This window comes from Microplitis mediator, chromosome 5, assembly GCF_029852145.1.
Source record: "Microplitis mediator isolate UGA2020A chromosome 5, iyMicMedi2.1, whole genome shotgun sequence".
In the NCBI taxonomy this organism is placed as follows: Eukaryota; Metazoa; Arthropoda; class Insecta; order Hymenoptera; family Braconidae; genus Microplitis; species Microplitis mediator.
The window spans coordinates 22,534,417-22,552,947 of NC_079973.1; the positions used below are offsets into that span (position 1 = coordinate 22,534,417).

General features: G+C 31.3%; 1 protein-coding gene across 1 annotated transcript in view; it reads right to left on the reverse strand.

Annotated features, from left to right (window-relative positions):
* The window catches only part of LOC130669187 (protein amalgam-like), a 39,262-nt gene that overhangs the window by 8,759 nt on the left and 11,972 nt on the right, over positions 1-18,531 (reverse strand). The window contains exons 2-4 of the mRNA XM_057471955.1: positions 8,425-8,534; positions 4,613-4,979; positions 1,237-1,413 (exon numbers count right to left, since the gene is read on the reverse strand). Of these exons, the coding sequence (XP_057327938.1) occupies positions 1,237-1,413; positions 4,613-4,979; positions 8,425-8,534 (654 nt within the window). The remainder of the gene's footprint in view (positions 1-1,236; positions 1,414-4,612; positions 4,980-8,424; positions 8,535-18,531) is intronic.

The following is an 18,531-nucleotide window of genomic DNA, read 5'->3' on the forward strand; positions in this document are numbered from 1 at the left end:
TTCTTTTTATTTTACTTCTTCCCTTTATTTTTTTACTTCAACCCCTTTTAATATTTTTTTTTCTATTTTTTTTAACTTTTCCGCGCTCTCAACTTGACGCTATTCCGCAGCAGTTCGCACCCAAACTCACCGCGAATCGTCCAGAAGTTCAAAGTGACTCTGAAAATTCACACAGGACGAGTTTTTATCATACATATATTTAAGTACATATGTACATGTATATATGTATATTTCCGGTTAAATTTTCTCAACATGAGATGTGTGTTACATTTTCTGCCAAGACTCAATTTAAATTTTTAATACGTTCCGTGGAGTAAATTACACATCTCGTTTTAAGACCACGGAATAAAAAAAAAAACCCACCATAAAATAACTACTGGAGCTTTAAGTATTTAATGTTTTAAATGAAATGAAAAATGTTCCAAGAGTGGCAACTTTGGCACCACTAATATATATATCTCTTCCTACATCATGTGCATTAATGAAATATATAACGATCCTTGTGTCTCGTGTCAGCCATAAAATAACGATAATGTCTCGGTGAAAATTGTGCATGCAGAGGGTCCATTTGGGAAGCCAGAGCAGAGACTCCAGAGAGTCATGGAGCGAGATTGTCGACGTGGCACACGCGGTATGAACAGGATGCTCGATTATATATACGGAGACAAGTAGAATAGAGCAAAGAGTAAAGACGCGACACGAGGAGATCAAACTGCTGAAGAATGAGGCCGTATAGTAGGTAGTAACAGTAGTAGTGATGCGAGTAACGGGATGCCAAATGATGTAGGAGCCAGAAAATAAGGCGAGAGAGCTGAAGAAAGAGAAGGAGGAAGGAGGAAAGGAGCTAAAGCTTATGGGTAAGTCGTAAAATAGCGATCCCGTAGTGGGATTTGATTCGCTGTTGACAAGCGAAAATTACTAGTCCGTCGTCTAGAAATCTCACGGGGGTAAACCTGGAATATAACACGCGGTGGGTTGCTCGATGTTTTGGAGTGGGAATCAAGGGCTGAAAAGCTAGAGATTTGAATCTTCTTACTCCTGCTATCTCCTTTCCTCTCGCTATCTGTCTCTATTTCTGGTCTGGGTTAGAGAGTGGGTTTGGATTTGGACTGGGGCTTAGTTGATGTAGAAATTTCGTGCAGCCAGATGAGTAGTATATAGAAATTTGTAGGATGAAGGGTGTAGGGAATAGGGTATACGGTTTATGTATATAGTAGACAGACAATAGATACGAACTGTAGGAACTCGAGAACGAGGTCGAATTCCTGATGAGGATGTGCTGCCCGTCCTCCCGTCGCCAAGAAACTCTCGGCTTCGGTGTCCCTGTGGCTTGACAATTGAGCGTGACGTTTTCCCCCTCCGATACTGACAAGTCCTTGCTCGTTTCGTCCCCATAAACAATGTCCGGTGGAACTGCAATCATTGCAACAGTACTGATAAGATAATTTACTTAATAATATATCATTATTGTATTTATTTACTTTTTTGCTTTAATTTCAATTTTATGTCCATTGTCAGACAAATGAACACATCGCATGACACATGACGTTCGTATTATGAATAATACCTTTTTAAATGCGCATATGAATGTAGGCATTATTTTTAATTCTAAAATATCGCACTACTCATTAATCACAATCGTTTATACAAATAATAAATTACTCTGAACTTCCATTTTCATTGAAATGTTTATTCCGTAGCTCTTCAGCTTTTGAGGAATTATTAAAACTGTGAAATAAATATTTGAATCTGAATAAATTATATTTATTTAAAATTCATGGCTATGATGTGAGGTATTAAATATGCATATAGATATATAAATGTAAAGAGATTTTGTATTTATTTAGAGTTGTATGTAATCAATGTAATCATTCATTCGCTTTAAATAATCTAATAATATAAATGCAAAAAATTTAAATACCAGGAAATGATGGTAGTATGGACTCTGTTTATTATTATCGAATATATATATATATATATATATATGGATATACAAGGATGTGCACATGTAGAAACGTGTGGTACTATTCAATATTAAATCCAATACTGAAAATTAACGGTAAATACGTGCCAAACAAATATACAGTATCCAAAGTTCATTTGTCGGTAATGTGAAATTTTATTTATTAAAAAATATTCATACATCAATATCAAATAAAACCACATAAATATTTATGGATAATTTAAAATCCTATACATTTATTAAAATAAAAATATACCTATTGATATTTTATGCTCTTTGATTTTAAAAATATCAACAAACAAAAACTGTTGGAAAATCCAAAAGTGCACAACTCAATGTGAAAAAAAGTATTTCATTTCACAAAAAATTTATTTCGCCCCACGAAAATTTTTATTTGTCCTAAGAAATTTCTTACATTATGAATTGAAACGAAAATTTTCTCGGGTGATATGAAATTTTTTCTAGTCCTAAGAAAATTCTTGTTTTCATATGTATCTAAATCAAAAACCACTAATTAGAAATGACTTATCTATTATAGAGCCTCATTTTCGCAGAGGCGACATTCGTCAAGATTATCTCGAGCTGCCTAATAGTCACAGTGCTAAATATGATAAGTCATTTCTGGTTAGTGCTATCAGAGTTTGGAATAAGTTACCAGCTAATTGTACCCATCAGCCAACTTTTTTGGAATTCCGTAAATCAAGATATGAATATTTTTTGAGTCATAATAACTAATTATCGTGTGTTATTTGTGTGGATTACGATTTGATGATTGGGATGGAGACTATCCGGGTCAAAAAATTAGATCTGTTTTAAAATAAATGATAAATTCAAATATTTTTTCTTGAATTTGTTTATAAATCGTATTTATTTTATATAAGAATTAAATCTGTTTTTGCCCGTACTATTTCTTATCCAGGCCAATATCAGACTTATTTTCGTATGATATTTAGTCTGTTTTAAATCGCGTTTAGACCAAAAACAAGACTTTTTACAAATATAAATAATAATAATAATATAGATTCATAAATTTATTTTAATTTTCTTGATATTTGAAATATGCTAATGCGCTTCCGTTATAAGATGTCACAAGAATTTTGATGGTTTCTAATGCCAAAATATTTTCGATTTTATCCAGAAAATAAGGAAAATTTCTTGACATTTTAAGAGTTATTTAATTACTTTCATTCAATACTATAAACATTCAGTCAAGACAACTAAAACATAAGGCTGTCAAACTTTCATTAACTGTCGACAAAAACAGCTTAAAATTTTTATAAAAGATCAAAAACAGATCAAATAGTCCAATTAGACTAAAATCAGATCAAATTTTTTGACCAGGGTAGATTGATTAATGTGTTAAATATGTTAAATAAATGTATATAATCGTCTATTGTTAGTTATATTAATGTATACTATACAATTAAATGTATCTGTTTTAGATGGCCGCAAGGAGTGACGACTTCATGGCCAATAAACAATAAGTAATAATAATAATAATTTCATAATGAAAAATTTTTCTCGCGCCGAGAAATACTTTTTTTCTGTGTAGGCATTGAAACAATAAATAAAAAAGTTTGGACATAGCAATCAAACAAAATATTCCATATTACTATCAGTGGTAGCATACTTTCTACTCTCAATAGCCAGATTTGGTCTGAATGAGATGCTTCTGTGGACATTTACAGATGTACATCAATGTGCATATACATACCGAGTGAGGGGATATATTTGTTTGGTGAGATTTGCCGAGAAGACTCGAAGCCAATCAATGTGAGTCGCAGATTCGCTTCGACGGCAGCACCCCCTTTATATCTACATCATACTACTCCATACTAGATCCTCTCTTCTCTCTACTCTCTACTCTACTCTTCGTATTTTGTCTCATTCTACACCTTTGCTTACCAACTCATTGCACGTTCATGCGGTTCATGCTCTCACTCTCTTTACCCATCTCACTGAATACCATATATTGGAATTTCTAGTACTATATATAAAGCGGGAGAGTAACCGCTATGCATATATGCGGATACTCTCAGTCCGAATCACATAAAATCTGTCAATGTTTTATATTTGCCCAGGTCTGTAATTTCTGAAATTCCTTTTCAAACTTGATTCAACCAAAAATCAATAGCCATAAAATTTTAAATTGCTTTTCAGTGTATCATAAAAATTTTATCTACTCAAAAATTACGTCCTTTGTTTTTTTTTATCATTTTTTTCTGCGTTGCTGATGTTATAAAGGCATAGCAGATAGAGCCAGAGGTCATAAGGGCACATCATAAAATCTGTTTGTTTTTTATACATACATAAAGTTGATAATGGTATATAAATATATACATATACATATATATAGAGAAAGGGAGAGATAGATTAGTTGATAAATTAAAAAATTTTGGTTTTATCTATAATTTAAAAAGTAATAAATTTTTTGCATTTGTACCTGAAGTTAAAATTGAAAGGAAAAAAAAAATCTCCTAGAGGACGCATAATTAATTATCGTCCATTATGGAATCAGAAACATGATTTATCCCTCAAAGTATTATTTTCCTCTTACAAAGTTTTTATAGCAAACGCAATAAATCACGATAAATTAGATAAAGCAAAACAAAAGATTGATTGTCTTTGTTTGTCAGTAATATTTCTTACCTAAAATAGATAAACATCCGAGCTCAGAGATCATAGGTGATGTATTGATTTGACACATATAGCATCCCTCGTCAGCCTTTTTCAGATGCCGTATATGCAACCGCCACGTGCAGTTGACGCCCTCGTCTATCACCTGATTGCTCCCAATCACGCCATGAACTGGTACGGCTACTGCTGCCGCTATTACTGGTACCGATCCACTGTTACCACTGGCAATACTACCCGTGCTTCCAGAACCCATAGAGATACCATTGGACGTGCCAGCACAACCACCGGCTTCATAAGAAACTGCGATACGGTTATTGTGGGTCACGATTCGTGTGTTCAACGAGAGAACAGTTTGGTCAGACGCTCGCAGCCATCCTACCTAAAAATAACCACAGCGACCATTAATTTATTATTTTCATCTCCTCTTTCATACAAGAAACGCCTTCCGCTATTTATTTATTAACGATATTATATTAATAACTTTTTTATCCATTGCCCCGAGTATCGTGTATCCACATCTACATACGTATGTGTTACAAGCGAAATATGTACAGGAAACTAAAAAGTTACCGCACTATTTAATTAAATATCGTCGAAAAATTTTTAATTAAAAAAAAAATAAAAAACTGCTAACTCGCTAGCTTGTGGGTACAGAGCATACATTTTTTATACCCACATATATTTTATTTTTTATGTGTATATATGTAAATATATATGTAAATAGGTGTAGGGTGGATGTGATGAGAAGACTTTTTAGCATGACAATCTTCCATTTAGCTTGATATGCAACGACAATCGGTGAGAAAGCCAGTGCTGGTAGTGATATAGGCCAGCTTCGAGGCAAAGCAGACACATTCACTTGTACTGATTTCCCTCAACACCGCATTACATTGCTTACGGATTTGTTATGTATATTATGTGGTATATATACATACTCACACACACACACACATATATTAGATATATAGGGTATACGTATACGTGATGCTCATACTCTATCCATAATGTCTCTAGGTGGAAATGTGCTGCTATTGAATTACTCAATACAACGTGTTTCACCGCGAAACTCGTCATTCACCCAATAATCTACAATTAATCCGATTTACACAGTTCTCGGTTCCTCTTACTACTCGCGCATATATACAGGTACTGTTATTATATCTATATTTATTCATAGACATATATATAGAAGACACATCTCTTACTCTCTTACTACTCTCCGTGACTCCTTTGCATACAATTTGATTGCAAATAGATGATTGCAATTACGTAAATTCAAAGTTATACCGTGCAAGTTACAATGGCATTTTAGTTTAAGATATAATATGATGTAGATGCTTTATTTAATGTAATTACTCAAACTTTAATTGATTATTTCATTATTGTTGTTATTATTTTATGAGAGAGTTATTTATGTATTCAAATAGTTCGAGGTGTTTGCAATTAAAATATCAAATGCATGACAGGAAAGAGTTAAAAGTGCTATCAACTATAATATTTTACGAAATTACTAATGTTGTTGTTGTTAACAATGATTTTTTGTTCATTGTTTAATAATAACCGTTGAAAATTTAGTTTTAGTTGTAATTTGAAAGATATTTTAATGTACAGGAGGCGGTAGAGCGTAAAAAATTTACAGTTAAAAGGAAATTTTTTTCATGTTACATCATCGTGATCTGTAAAAAATTACTTTTATTAGAATTATTAAGAACTCTTTGTAGATTCGTTCATTACACTGTAACAAATTTTCAGATTCAACGCGAATTAAATCGGAGTGAATACGAAACGGATTACTGTTTATTTATTTAATCCCCTTGGAGTAAAATTTACTCTGGGGAGTTTATTTTAATATTAAAAATTCGAGTCAGAGTGAATGCGGATTGAAGTAAAATTCAAACCACTCTGAAATTACTCCCGATTTTAGACACACGCTGAGAATTTTATGATAATGATTCTCAGCGAGTATTTTTAATAGTTACCATACTTTATAGTAATTTTAGAATTTTATACAATAATGCTATTAAAAACCATAATATGATACTAACTATTAATATCCCCGAATAAAATCACTCTCACCAATAATAGTGATCACTCACATCACAGATAGCAATATTTATAATTTTCGGTAACAATGTTTACTATACCGCGATGGTAATCAGAGTCGTGTGCATATATCACTCAGTCAGGTTTCGCACACTGATAAAACGATATCTTTATAATAAATATATTAATAGAGTTGAGACTTTTTAGTAAGTTCACATTAATATTAAAGATATTTTATTTACAATAAAGAAATATCACAGTCATCCCAAATACTACGATTTTTTCAAGTATTTAATTCAAATAAAATATATATTTCGAGTATATACTTGGTTTACTCTATTTAATTAAATATCAATTAATATTAACTAGGAATCTTATTTACTTTCAATCCAAGCTCTTGTTTTATATAAACGGATAGCTTGTAATTATAAAATTATTAAAACTTCCCGCCAATTTCTTAACTATAAAGATATTGTTTTTTCAGTGCACAGTAATAAGTGTGGTGCTGCACCACAATCTAGCATTTTTTTCCAGCACCGTACTGAGTCGGGTGCAGAACAGTAATCAGCCGGGTTCCAATCTTTCCGTGTATCTTAGTCGAATATTTTTGAGTTTTTAGACTTTATGCCATAGAAATTTGTAATGATTACAATCGCGAACTACCATCACTGTATTGTGAAAAATATCATCGAGTGATTGTAATATTTGTTATGTGATATGTTAATAGCTACTATTATTGTGATAATGGTTATTATACTAATTTAACACCCGCGATAATAACTATTGCCATCGTGGGTTTTAATTATTAACATATCATATTTTGAACCTTATCATAATTATGAAATTAATTAATATCGCGAGAAAAAAATTAATTTTACCACCATGAGATAATAATCATAACCATAAAATTATCAGCGTGCAGTGTATAGGTGAAATTTCTTGACATAATTTTTCTGGTACACTCTCGTGCTTTGGTATAAAAATTCTCATCTAAAAATATTTATAAATTGATTGCGGCTTTGTTTGGAGTAGATGAAAATAAATTGCGCCTGGTAATTGGTTGTCTGATAATCAAATCCATAATAATTAATTACCCGCTTATATACTCTGTCGTGTTTTATTCACCCTAATATTTGATGAATAGAACAATCGAGAAATAACACAGCTGATGCTATTATAATTGCAATCTATTAAGAGAGTAAATGTTTGTTAATAATAAGTACATTATATAAAATTATTTCTGTTATTATTATTATTATTATCATGCATACGAGAGATTATTTTTGGGATAGTGAACAAGACACTTTACACTTTGACGGTACAAGAGCGTGTTTACGTAAAACGTGACTATTTCATAAAAGGATTGTTGAAAACCGAGTGAATGAAAGGTATGAGAAGTGGTGCTGTTGTTGTTGGTGGTGGTGGTTAGTGAATGATGTAAGAAGGAACAATGATAGTATAGCAGCATGGTGGTGAAGAAAAGAGACTAAAGGTGGGTTAACCCGATGGCTATCTTGTTGATGTAAGGATGAAGAAAAGGGGTTTTATTTGTTTTCCAAGCGTATCACCTTGCGGGCTTGTGAGTAGGAATAATGGATTCTTTCAACGCCCCCGGCATCACTTGTCGTTCGGACAAATGATGAAGGAGTGAAATGTCTGATGTCGAGTAACTTCTTTTTTGTTATTATTTTTTACTCCCGTATTTTTATTATCTTTTGTTTTTATCTTTTAGTTTTGATGACCATCTTTTTAGTCTTAGTTTTATTTTTAAACTTTCTTACCTTGTATTTTCCGATGTTACGGACGTAACAAGAAAACACAGCTTCACGTCCAATTGCTGCTGTCTGATTGCCGACGGGCCGGACGAATGCTGGACCCGAAGTGAATGTCTCTAAAAATAACAAATCACTCGATTTATTCTTGTCCTAGTTTTTCCTTTCTGTTTATTTTTATATAACTTTTTTCGTCAGTTCAAAGAGAGCTTTCGGATTTTATTTAGACGGATTTACAGGAAATTATTAGTGAGCCAGATATTTTTTTTAGTAATTAAATGATCTGGACAAGGCTTTGAAAATTTTTGTTCGTTCGTCTGTTTGTCTGTTTATCATAAAATTTAATTGGATACAGAATAAGCCGGACATCTCTTTATATCTTTATGATGGATTATACATTTTAATGGTATTCCAGTCTGAATGAACGTTGATATCCCGATGAATGAGCTATTAAGTTTAGATTTAATGCTATAAGTCTGGTATGTCTGGTATTCAATTAATATAAAAGTAGGGTATGAAGCTACGGGAGATGAACTTTATCCTGTAGAATTATTTTTAAGTGAAAAGAATAATATTTATATTTAGAATGAAAAATGTTTTTTTTTTTTATTTTAATGTATTAGGGCTTTAGAATAATATATTTAAAAAAATATGTCACATGTTTTTTAACCATTCGTCTTATAAATGCCTCATATGTTTTTGATAAAAATATATACATGTTTATAAATCTTTTATGTGATTTTATATGTAAACATTTATCAATGTAAATATTTACAATACTCTGAAATGGATGAAACGGTGAGTGAAATATTGAAAAAAAATATTTTTTTAAAATTATAAATTATCTTGATCGTCCGAATTTTTATCTGTCAATTTATATATATAATAAAATACCACAAATATTTCATGGGACACATATATTATGATATATAGGGGAAGGGGGGGGGGGCAGAAGGGGGTAGGGTAGGCAAAACGGGGTACCCCCAAAATTTGATAAAAAAAAATTTTACATTTTAACTGGTTTTTAAACATTCCAAAATCACTTCTGTAAATATAATTAAGCGTTACTTTTAATTTCTTTGGTAAATTGTTTCAAAAATCAATTGTCAGTTGAAAAATATTAATGACGTTTGTTTTATGATAAAAACTATTAAAAATTTTGTTTCTTCTTTTGTATCCAATAAACATGTAAAATATAATTTTTCTTCATGTAAATTACTTAAGAAAAAATTCAACTTAATCAAATTCGTTTAAAATCCAGAATTTTTTTTTTTTTTACCGTTTTTAGGGGGTACCCCACTTTGCCCGCTTTGCCCAATTTTTTTTTCAACAGTAACTGAAAATTTCTTCTATTTACTTTGAATATCATTAAAAAAAAGAGATTTAGCGTATTTGAGTCCTCGAAAACTTGGTATTTCTTTAAGTACCCCCTTTTGCCCCTCCCTCCCCTATATGATATATATTAATATAAATACTGGATAAAATTATTAATAGATTTTAGAAATGAATTTAATCGAAAGTAATAATAATATTTGAAATTGACATAAATTATATATAAGACATATTTTTATTCTTTCATCAACAAAATCAATAACATTAATTACGGAAGGATTATTTGGAGCATTAATTCTTGGGATAAATGACAGGGACGTGATTGTTCTTAATAAATCTCAGAACAGAATAAGAAAATATCCGGCGAACGTTTATTCAAAAGCTGCTGAAAATACGGTTTTAGTTACGACATCGTCACGTTAACTTCCTGCCAACGCAAATAAATACTTTATTTATAATACATATATAATATATTATGCAAATCTATCGATTAAAGCCCAAATATAGTGCGCTGTCATCTAGTTGATTTAAAATTTAATGTCTATAAATACAGAATTGTATTAACAGTATACATATGCAGGGAGAAATTCAAATTTATTCAAAAGTAAAATATGGGAGTAATGAAACTGGTGTGAATGAACATTGTACACCTGTGGTTGCAGATTAATAATGAATTACAGCAATCAATATCCAAAAGTCCATGGACTGAGAGCGATTACGCAGGAATTGATGTGGACGCGAGGTGCGAATGGCCATTTGGGAAATAGTCAAGTGACTGTGCAAAAATAAAAAATAAAATAAAATTCTAACGCAAACAAAAATAAAAATAAAATAAAACAGAAAAGTTTTTATTTTTATTTATTTTTTCTGTCGAGAATGTGATGATATTTTTTTTATCACTAATATACGAGCGAGGGTGCTTTATAAATCCTGGGAAATAGCAATGCTCAGAGAAGCATCGTTGACATTCCCCACACTTAGCTCTCGCGCGCGATATTCCATCTTCTGCATTAATTTGCTCGTTCGGTCGATCCTCGACTTTCTCATACCCTTGGGACGATGTTGGTGGTGGCAGTCGTTGGTATTCTGTGCCTCTCACTCCTCCTTCTCTTTATCCACTGCTACCTCATTCGACCCATCCTTTTGCTCATCCTACTAGCTACCAGTACTGTGCCAGTACTGGTGCTCCTGATGCTCTCTAACCCTCATGCGCCATCTCTATACATGCATACACAGACATATACACTGTGTGTATGCTTTACTGTTCTATAACCTACCCATCACGAAGCATACCAGGCATGCCTCGAGCTACGAGTGACAGCACGGCTTAAATCCGAGAACGAGCAATATCCAAATTGCCTCGGTGCAGGGGTTTAACGTTGCCTAGCTCGACCGAGATAGCTTCGCGGACGACAAATCGCCGGGGGAATAAAACTTTCCCGTTGATGCACAGGATTGGACAGAAACAATAATGTACCTACGAGAGTTCTCTGAGATTCTCTCATTCTCTCTCTCTCTTTCTCGTTCCCTCCCTCTCACTCTCTCGTGCGCTTAATGTCATCTCGATAAAAATCAATCACTTAAGCATCACTTAACACAGCATTTCATTACTTTTAAATTTATATGCATTAATATTCATATTTTATACATTTTTACACGTCATTAGGCTTGGTGGAGCAGAGAAATCTTAAAATTAATAATAATGGATGGAGTTGAAAAAGAAAAGATTTTTTTTTTATTTCTGATCAATAAAACCAATAAAACTAATGCATAATATTTTTACTCTAAATTACGGTGATAAAAATTATTTGTGGAGACTCGATTCTTTGAATATTTACAAAAGTTATTGTATTGATAGAACGTTAAATTTTTTTTTATACGACAAAGGAAAAAAAATAGCAATTTATTTTTTCGTGACACTTGTCACAAAAAAATATTTTATAAAATTTTTTACTTATTTTTACCCGTTTTTAATAGTATACATCCATCGCGTCGCCAATTAATCTAATGCGTGACACATACTCTGTTAGCTTTATTTTTATACTCCAAAGCCTTATTTTAACGTTTATCAATTTTTTTTTTTTATTCAAATCGTTACATTGGTCTCACGAAAAAAAATAAATTTGTAAAAAAAAAAATAATATCGGCAGCCACACACACTTTACACAACTATAATCTCGTCAAAAAAGATTTAAACTCACCGATGGAAAAGGATTTTCGCCATATTGTCAAAAGTGCCGTGAGTTTTCCGGTTCGAAAAATCAACGGGATAACGTCGAGAATAACTCTTGCGAGAAACGTTACGTACAACTATTTTTTTCGTTGTTGTTTTTATTTTTACTCACAATTCTATACCGATATTTCACCAACTTCTTTCTCTTCCAGCTTTCCATTGCATTCATCTCACTCACTACCCCAAACTACACTAAACCACACTACAGAACACTACGCTACTATTTCTATTATTGCTACTATTTTTTTTTTTTTACATATTTTTTAATATTTTTTTTTTCTACGTCTCGTTTCAACATATGTATTTACTACACTACTCCCAGTAGTACTCGCGAGTAAAAATTCTTAATGCCGCGGATTTCGCGAGTTCGCTACACAACTATCACAGTATACTCTCGCTCTAACACACTAGATATAGAATAAAAAGAAAAAAACCACAGGATATCGGATGAAGAAATGTACATAAAAGTACACATAGCATGTAGTTGTAAGTGTAGTAGTGGTTGTGCCGTTGAAAGAATGAATAGGTGTAAATGCACGTGTCAGTATAATATATATATATATATATATATACATATATGCTTTACCAGAAAGAAACGGCGAACGAGCAAAAGCAAAAGAAGTAAAAAAGTAAAAAAAAAAAGAGGTAAAAATTCCCTTTTGGGAGTATTTTTCAGATTCCAGTGGCCTCGATCGATCTCACTATTTCTTTCAGCTCTAGCTTTCTATTCCTCTATCTTCACCATCTACACTATTATATATTTTATACCCGACGTGTATGTATATAGGACTCTATTCGTGCATCGACGCACCTCGCAGTTCTTCGGTGCAAAGGGTTGATACACAGAGCAAACGCCAACCATGTATATGTATATATATATGTTCAAACAATCTACCATACGTAACTTAAACTGTAGCCTTTACTACTCAGGACTTATACAATATAAAGATCGAGAGAGTATAGCACTGACGTAGTGGAATACTAGGTCCTAGAATACTCGTGAATTTACTATACAAAAGGATATCTGAGATTTAACGATAAATCCTTTTATATTAAATTATTCGATAAATCCTTTTATATTAAATTATTCGATAATGAATTAGTTTTTCTACAGCCAATGCTGCGTAGGGGAGATGTAAGGCAGGACTATTTACGTCTACCTACCAGTCATCTTGCATTTTATGATAAATCTTTTATTGTATCTGCGATTCGCGTTTGGAATACACTTCCTCCGAGCATTACATCTCTCTCTACGTTCATTGAATTTCGCAGTGCTGTATATAATTACTTTTTTGAGACAGAAAACACGAGTTGACAGTGGAACTTATTCTTATTCTTATTCTTATTCTTATTCTTATTCTTATTTTTATTTTTATTTTTATTTTTATTGTTTATATTATAATTATACATGCAAAACTAATGTAAATATTGTTTTTTGAACGGCCACAGGTGATCAAGATCTCATGGTCGAATAAAATTTATTATCTATCTATCTATCTATATTCTATAAGACTTACCGAGGCATCTAAGTCATAAAACCGATAAATCCCTCGATAACTCACGTCCATAAAGGAAAATATACATATGCGTAAGAGATACAATTCTATTCTCGAGAAAGCCTAAAAGCTTCTATTATACTCATTTTTATTCTCTACCTTTTATTATTATCATTACCGTTATTATTATTATCGTTATTATTATTATCATTATAAGTTATAAGCTCTACTTCAGCGATCTTCAACGTCTTTATTCCACATTTCATATATTTTTTGCACAACTGAAACGTCAGTTCTTTCGAAACTGATCGATTATCTTTTTGTTTGTTCTTCCAACTCGTCTATATATATAATATATATATATATAACAGAACTTTATTTTCTTTTCCTGCTGTACATATTTATTTTACTCAGACGTTATACTTTTAATGTAAAACCTACTGATACAACATTTAAAATGTTTGCGATATAAATATAGTCGCTAAACTTAATAGCGACTTATCGTGATAATGCATTCGCTTAAATTTTTATAAAACTTGTTTGCTTGCATTATTATTGTTTTAATCATCATTAATATTTTCACTTTTAATATTATTGCTATGGTTATTATTATTACCATAAAGTTGGTAAGTTTTAATGGTTAACTGTTATTTTAGATCTAGTATGTTCTGTTGAACTAAATTTGTGTTGCACTGTTGCGTGCAAGACTTAAACTTATATATCATTATGATAATATGTCACTTAAAATATATTACACAAAGATATACATCAACTAGATGTTGGATCGATTACTGAGTACTAAATATTTGTCATTGTTAATGAATGTTTATACAAATAGAATTTACGGAATTTCGGAATGAAAAAAATTTTAGGAATGAGGTAACAAACAGCAAAGAGGTCATACTCTGAAGAGCGAGGGGAGTACACTGTAAAAAATCACCGGGGTAAGTCCAAGCGGTGTAGGTGTTAAAATTGGCGGTGTTAAATTTCAACACCGAAAGCGGAATGAAAATAACGCCGCCGCCAGTGTAAATATTCTGTACCGGTGTTAAAATAACACCGCTGCCGGTGTAAATATTCTAGACCGGTATTAAAATAACGCCGCCGCCGGTGTAGATATTCTTCACTGGTGTTAAAATATTTTACTTTGTGAATATTTTTACTTACTCGATCACTATACTTGTTAATAAATAATATTCTTTTTTTTGTGTTTTATAATCTTTAAAGTTAATACTCCAAGCGGACGCAATTTATCCTGCCTTTACACCGGTATTACTCCGCTTTTACACCGGTTACCCCGCTTTTACACCGATATTACTCCATTTTTACACCGGTTACCCCGCTTTTACACCGATTTTACTCCGCTTTTACACCGGTTACCCTGATTTAACACCGGTGAATTACTCCTCCTACACCGGTGTAATTTTATTTTAACACCGGGCGAGGTTAAAATGAGTCCATTTTTAACACCGCTCTTTTTACAGTGTAATATAAAAGAGTAAGTAAATAAAATAAAACATCGGATTTTGATGAAATGGCAACAGGTTTTCCGTTAATTTTGTACTTGGCGACTACTTCGAGCTCAACCGTAAAAACAATGAAATCTAACAAAATAGTCAGCGGAAGCCATTTGATTCCATCGCCTTTCATCTTACGTAAATAGACTGCGGCTTTTCTACTTCACCACTAACATAATACTCTCGTTACAACTTTACTCTGTAATTGCTTTAAAAGCTTTACTTACTTTTTTCATTTTTTTTTTTTTGTTATTTATGTGTCGGTTCGTTTTCCCATAGTTGCCCGTCTAGCTCTTTGTCATTTCTCTGTCTTTCTTCAGTTCGCTTTAATTGGCTCTCGGTAAACTCGAGTAATACTTCTGGGAGCATTTTATATTATTGCTTAATATATTCTCTGGTGAGATTATTGAATAAATATAATAAACGGAGTCGCAGCAGTGGAATGAAGCGAGTTCAAAGGATTTTATATAAATAAATAAGCTTATTTTATTTTTCATCAATTTCACTGTTTGTCAAATGTTTAATTTAATAATCGTTTAAAAGTGTTTGAGCTTATAAACATTTAAAACACTTTATTTTGAAGATATTTATAACTGCAACTGCAGTAAAAAAAATGTTTAATATCTGGCAACGCTTTGGTTTGAAAAAAAATTTAATTAAAAAATAATAAAGTATTTTTTTTTTAAATGAAATTAAATGCGGGAATTTGTTTTTTAAAAATTTGTTAAATTAATATCAAGTACATAAATAACAAACTACGTAATAAGATAAAACTAATTATCATTTTTTTTACTTGGCAATTTATTTTTATCTGAGAGTTAAAACTTTGATTAGTCGCTTTGCAGTTACATCCTATATATTTGAATATATGAGTATATATATATATATATATCTTACAATGGAGTTTGTGGAAAGTACGAATTTAACGCTTTGTTATATATTTTTGTATAATGACGTCATATTGTCTTTAATTAAAGAACGTTGTAAAACGGACACGTCTACCGGGACTCAGCTGCAGAATAGAACAGAATGAAAAATAAAAATAAAATTGTGTAGTTTATTTTTATATTTTTATTTTTATTATTATTATTATTTATTTTTTTTTGCAGTCGACACGTGAGTTTGTTGAGCAGTGAGTAAAACGTGAGAGACAGGAATTCCGCAGTAAAATCCGCGGCAGGCGTTTACGCACCGGAAACAATTTGTTCCGCTTCTCGAAAAAAATACTGACGCGTACACTGAATTTACTACACTTTTATTTTTTTTTTTTATTTTTTTATTTTTTCATGGTATTAATTTTCATTTTTATTTCGCATGAAAAAATTATAGTAATTATTATTTTTTTAATTACGTGAAATATACCTGTGTTAATTAATTATGGAATTTTCGGACAGAGCTTAATTAAAATTATGTACCAATAAATTTTTAAATTAATCAATATCTGCCCTGCGAAAAATCGGGAGTTAATTTGAAGTGGTTACGGATTTTATTTAAATTCGAATTCACTTCTTTGGTGTTCCAGAGTTTTAAACAAAATCACTCTGGGTATGGAGTAAATAGGGAGTTTGTTCTTCCAGCAGAGTGATTTCACATTCACTCCGATTTGGAGTTTCAATACTACAATTAATTCCCTTTCGGAGTGAATTTCCATAAGGGGATTAAATAAATACACAGTCGTCCGTTCCGTATTCACTCTGGATTTGATTCGCGTTCATTCCGTAGATTTTTTACAGTATATATATGTATTCTACATTATTACTGTATTTTGATCAGGTCGCTGACAAATGGATTAAACTTCACAGGTTTCTAGGAGAACATCCTAATTAATTATAGGTATGATACCGAAATCGCGATTGTGATTGGATGATGTAAAAATGCTTATCCGAAATGTAACCCATAAGGTAAAAGACCTAGTAACCGATTTAGTAAAATTTAGGAAATATAGATATACAAATACATGAGTGATCGGGTACTAGTTCCCTGATTGGGTACTGGATCTCTTCATGTCCTTCATATGGAATTTTCACTTTACATTCTATATTTTATGCACTGCAGCTCTATAACAAACACATCATATTGTCGAGTTCATTAAACATCAGGTACGCAATAAAATTTTTATCTACTTTATGAAAAAAAAAAGACAAATAATAATCTTTTATTAATCGATATTAAATCGTTTTAATGAACACGGAATTTGTTACAAATTAAAAATAAATTGGAAAATTAAATTTTATCAATTAAATTTTTCATGATTGAAATTCATTCCGGTCAATATTTATTTGTTTAATCCAAAATATGTTTTTAATTAAAAAAATATAAATTTTATTTCATGACTACTGATACAAAAGTGCAATTATTTATTTATCTGAATATTCGGACAGAAATTAAATTAAATTAATTCCGCATACAATTGCTTGCGATTGATACAGTGAATAGATAAATATATAAATTAAAAAATTTAAACAATTAGAATGATTTTTTTTAAATGAAAAAAAAGTAATCGCATTAAAAAAAAGTATCCTTTGATGTTAAGTGAAATTATCAGCTTTTGTTCCGACGAATGAGAGCACCCATTATAATAATCCGATTCTCTGACGTTTTGTTATTTTTTTTTTCTCATAATTTTTTAAATTATTATCGTCAAGTTTGAATCAATTAATTTCAGAATATAAATGAAATAGCGAATATTTTACTTGGATAATTTTTACAAATCCATAAAAAATTCATTTATAAATGCATATAGCGCGGTAATTATGAAAAAAAAAAAAAAAAAAAAAAAAATGTATCATAGTTAGCGCGTTTCGTATCGCAGTGATTTTTTCACACGTTTAATTGAGAGAGATGTATTCCCTTTTTATCTTTTTTAAAATGTCGCCCACATATATTTGCATCTACATACATATATATATATATATATAAATGTATACACATATATGCCGTGTCTGTGTATGTGAGTGTGTGATGGTAAAGTATTCATCAATAAATTATTATACCGTCAAATATATAAGCTTTGAAATCTGTCGTATCTTTGTCCGTAACTTTTCTACGTACTGCAAATGATGCTTTTGATCTCCAATTTTTAGCCTTCTTATTTTTACCATTATTATTATTATTATTAATATTTTCATTTTTATTTTTAATCTCATCCCTTTGACTTTGACATCATTTTGTTTGCCTTTATTCGTGTAATTTCGTCCACTTAGCGTTAGTGAATGTAACAACGAATGTCGTCTTGGGTATTAAGTAAAGAGCGCTCTTTAAAGCCAACCCCTTCAGCAATGAAATCGAAAGGATGTAGAGAAAAAAATAAAATTAAGTAAAAAAGGGTTTACCGACAGAAGTAAAGATACTGGGATTATATAGAAAAGGTGAAAAAGTAACGTCGAAACAAAAGAGAAACAGATACGTATATAAAACAGAGATGAGAAAAAAAGGGTAAGTGTATATAAAAAATTATAAAGAGACCGAGAATGAGAATAAGAATGAGAAGGAGAGAGAAAAAAAGATAAAGCCCAGTGGGACTTTTAGTACAACGCCA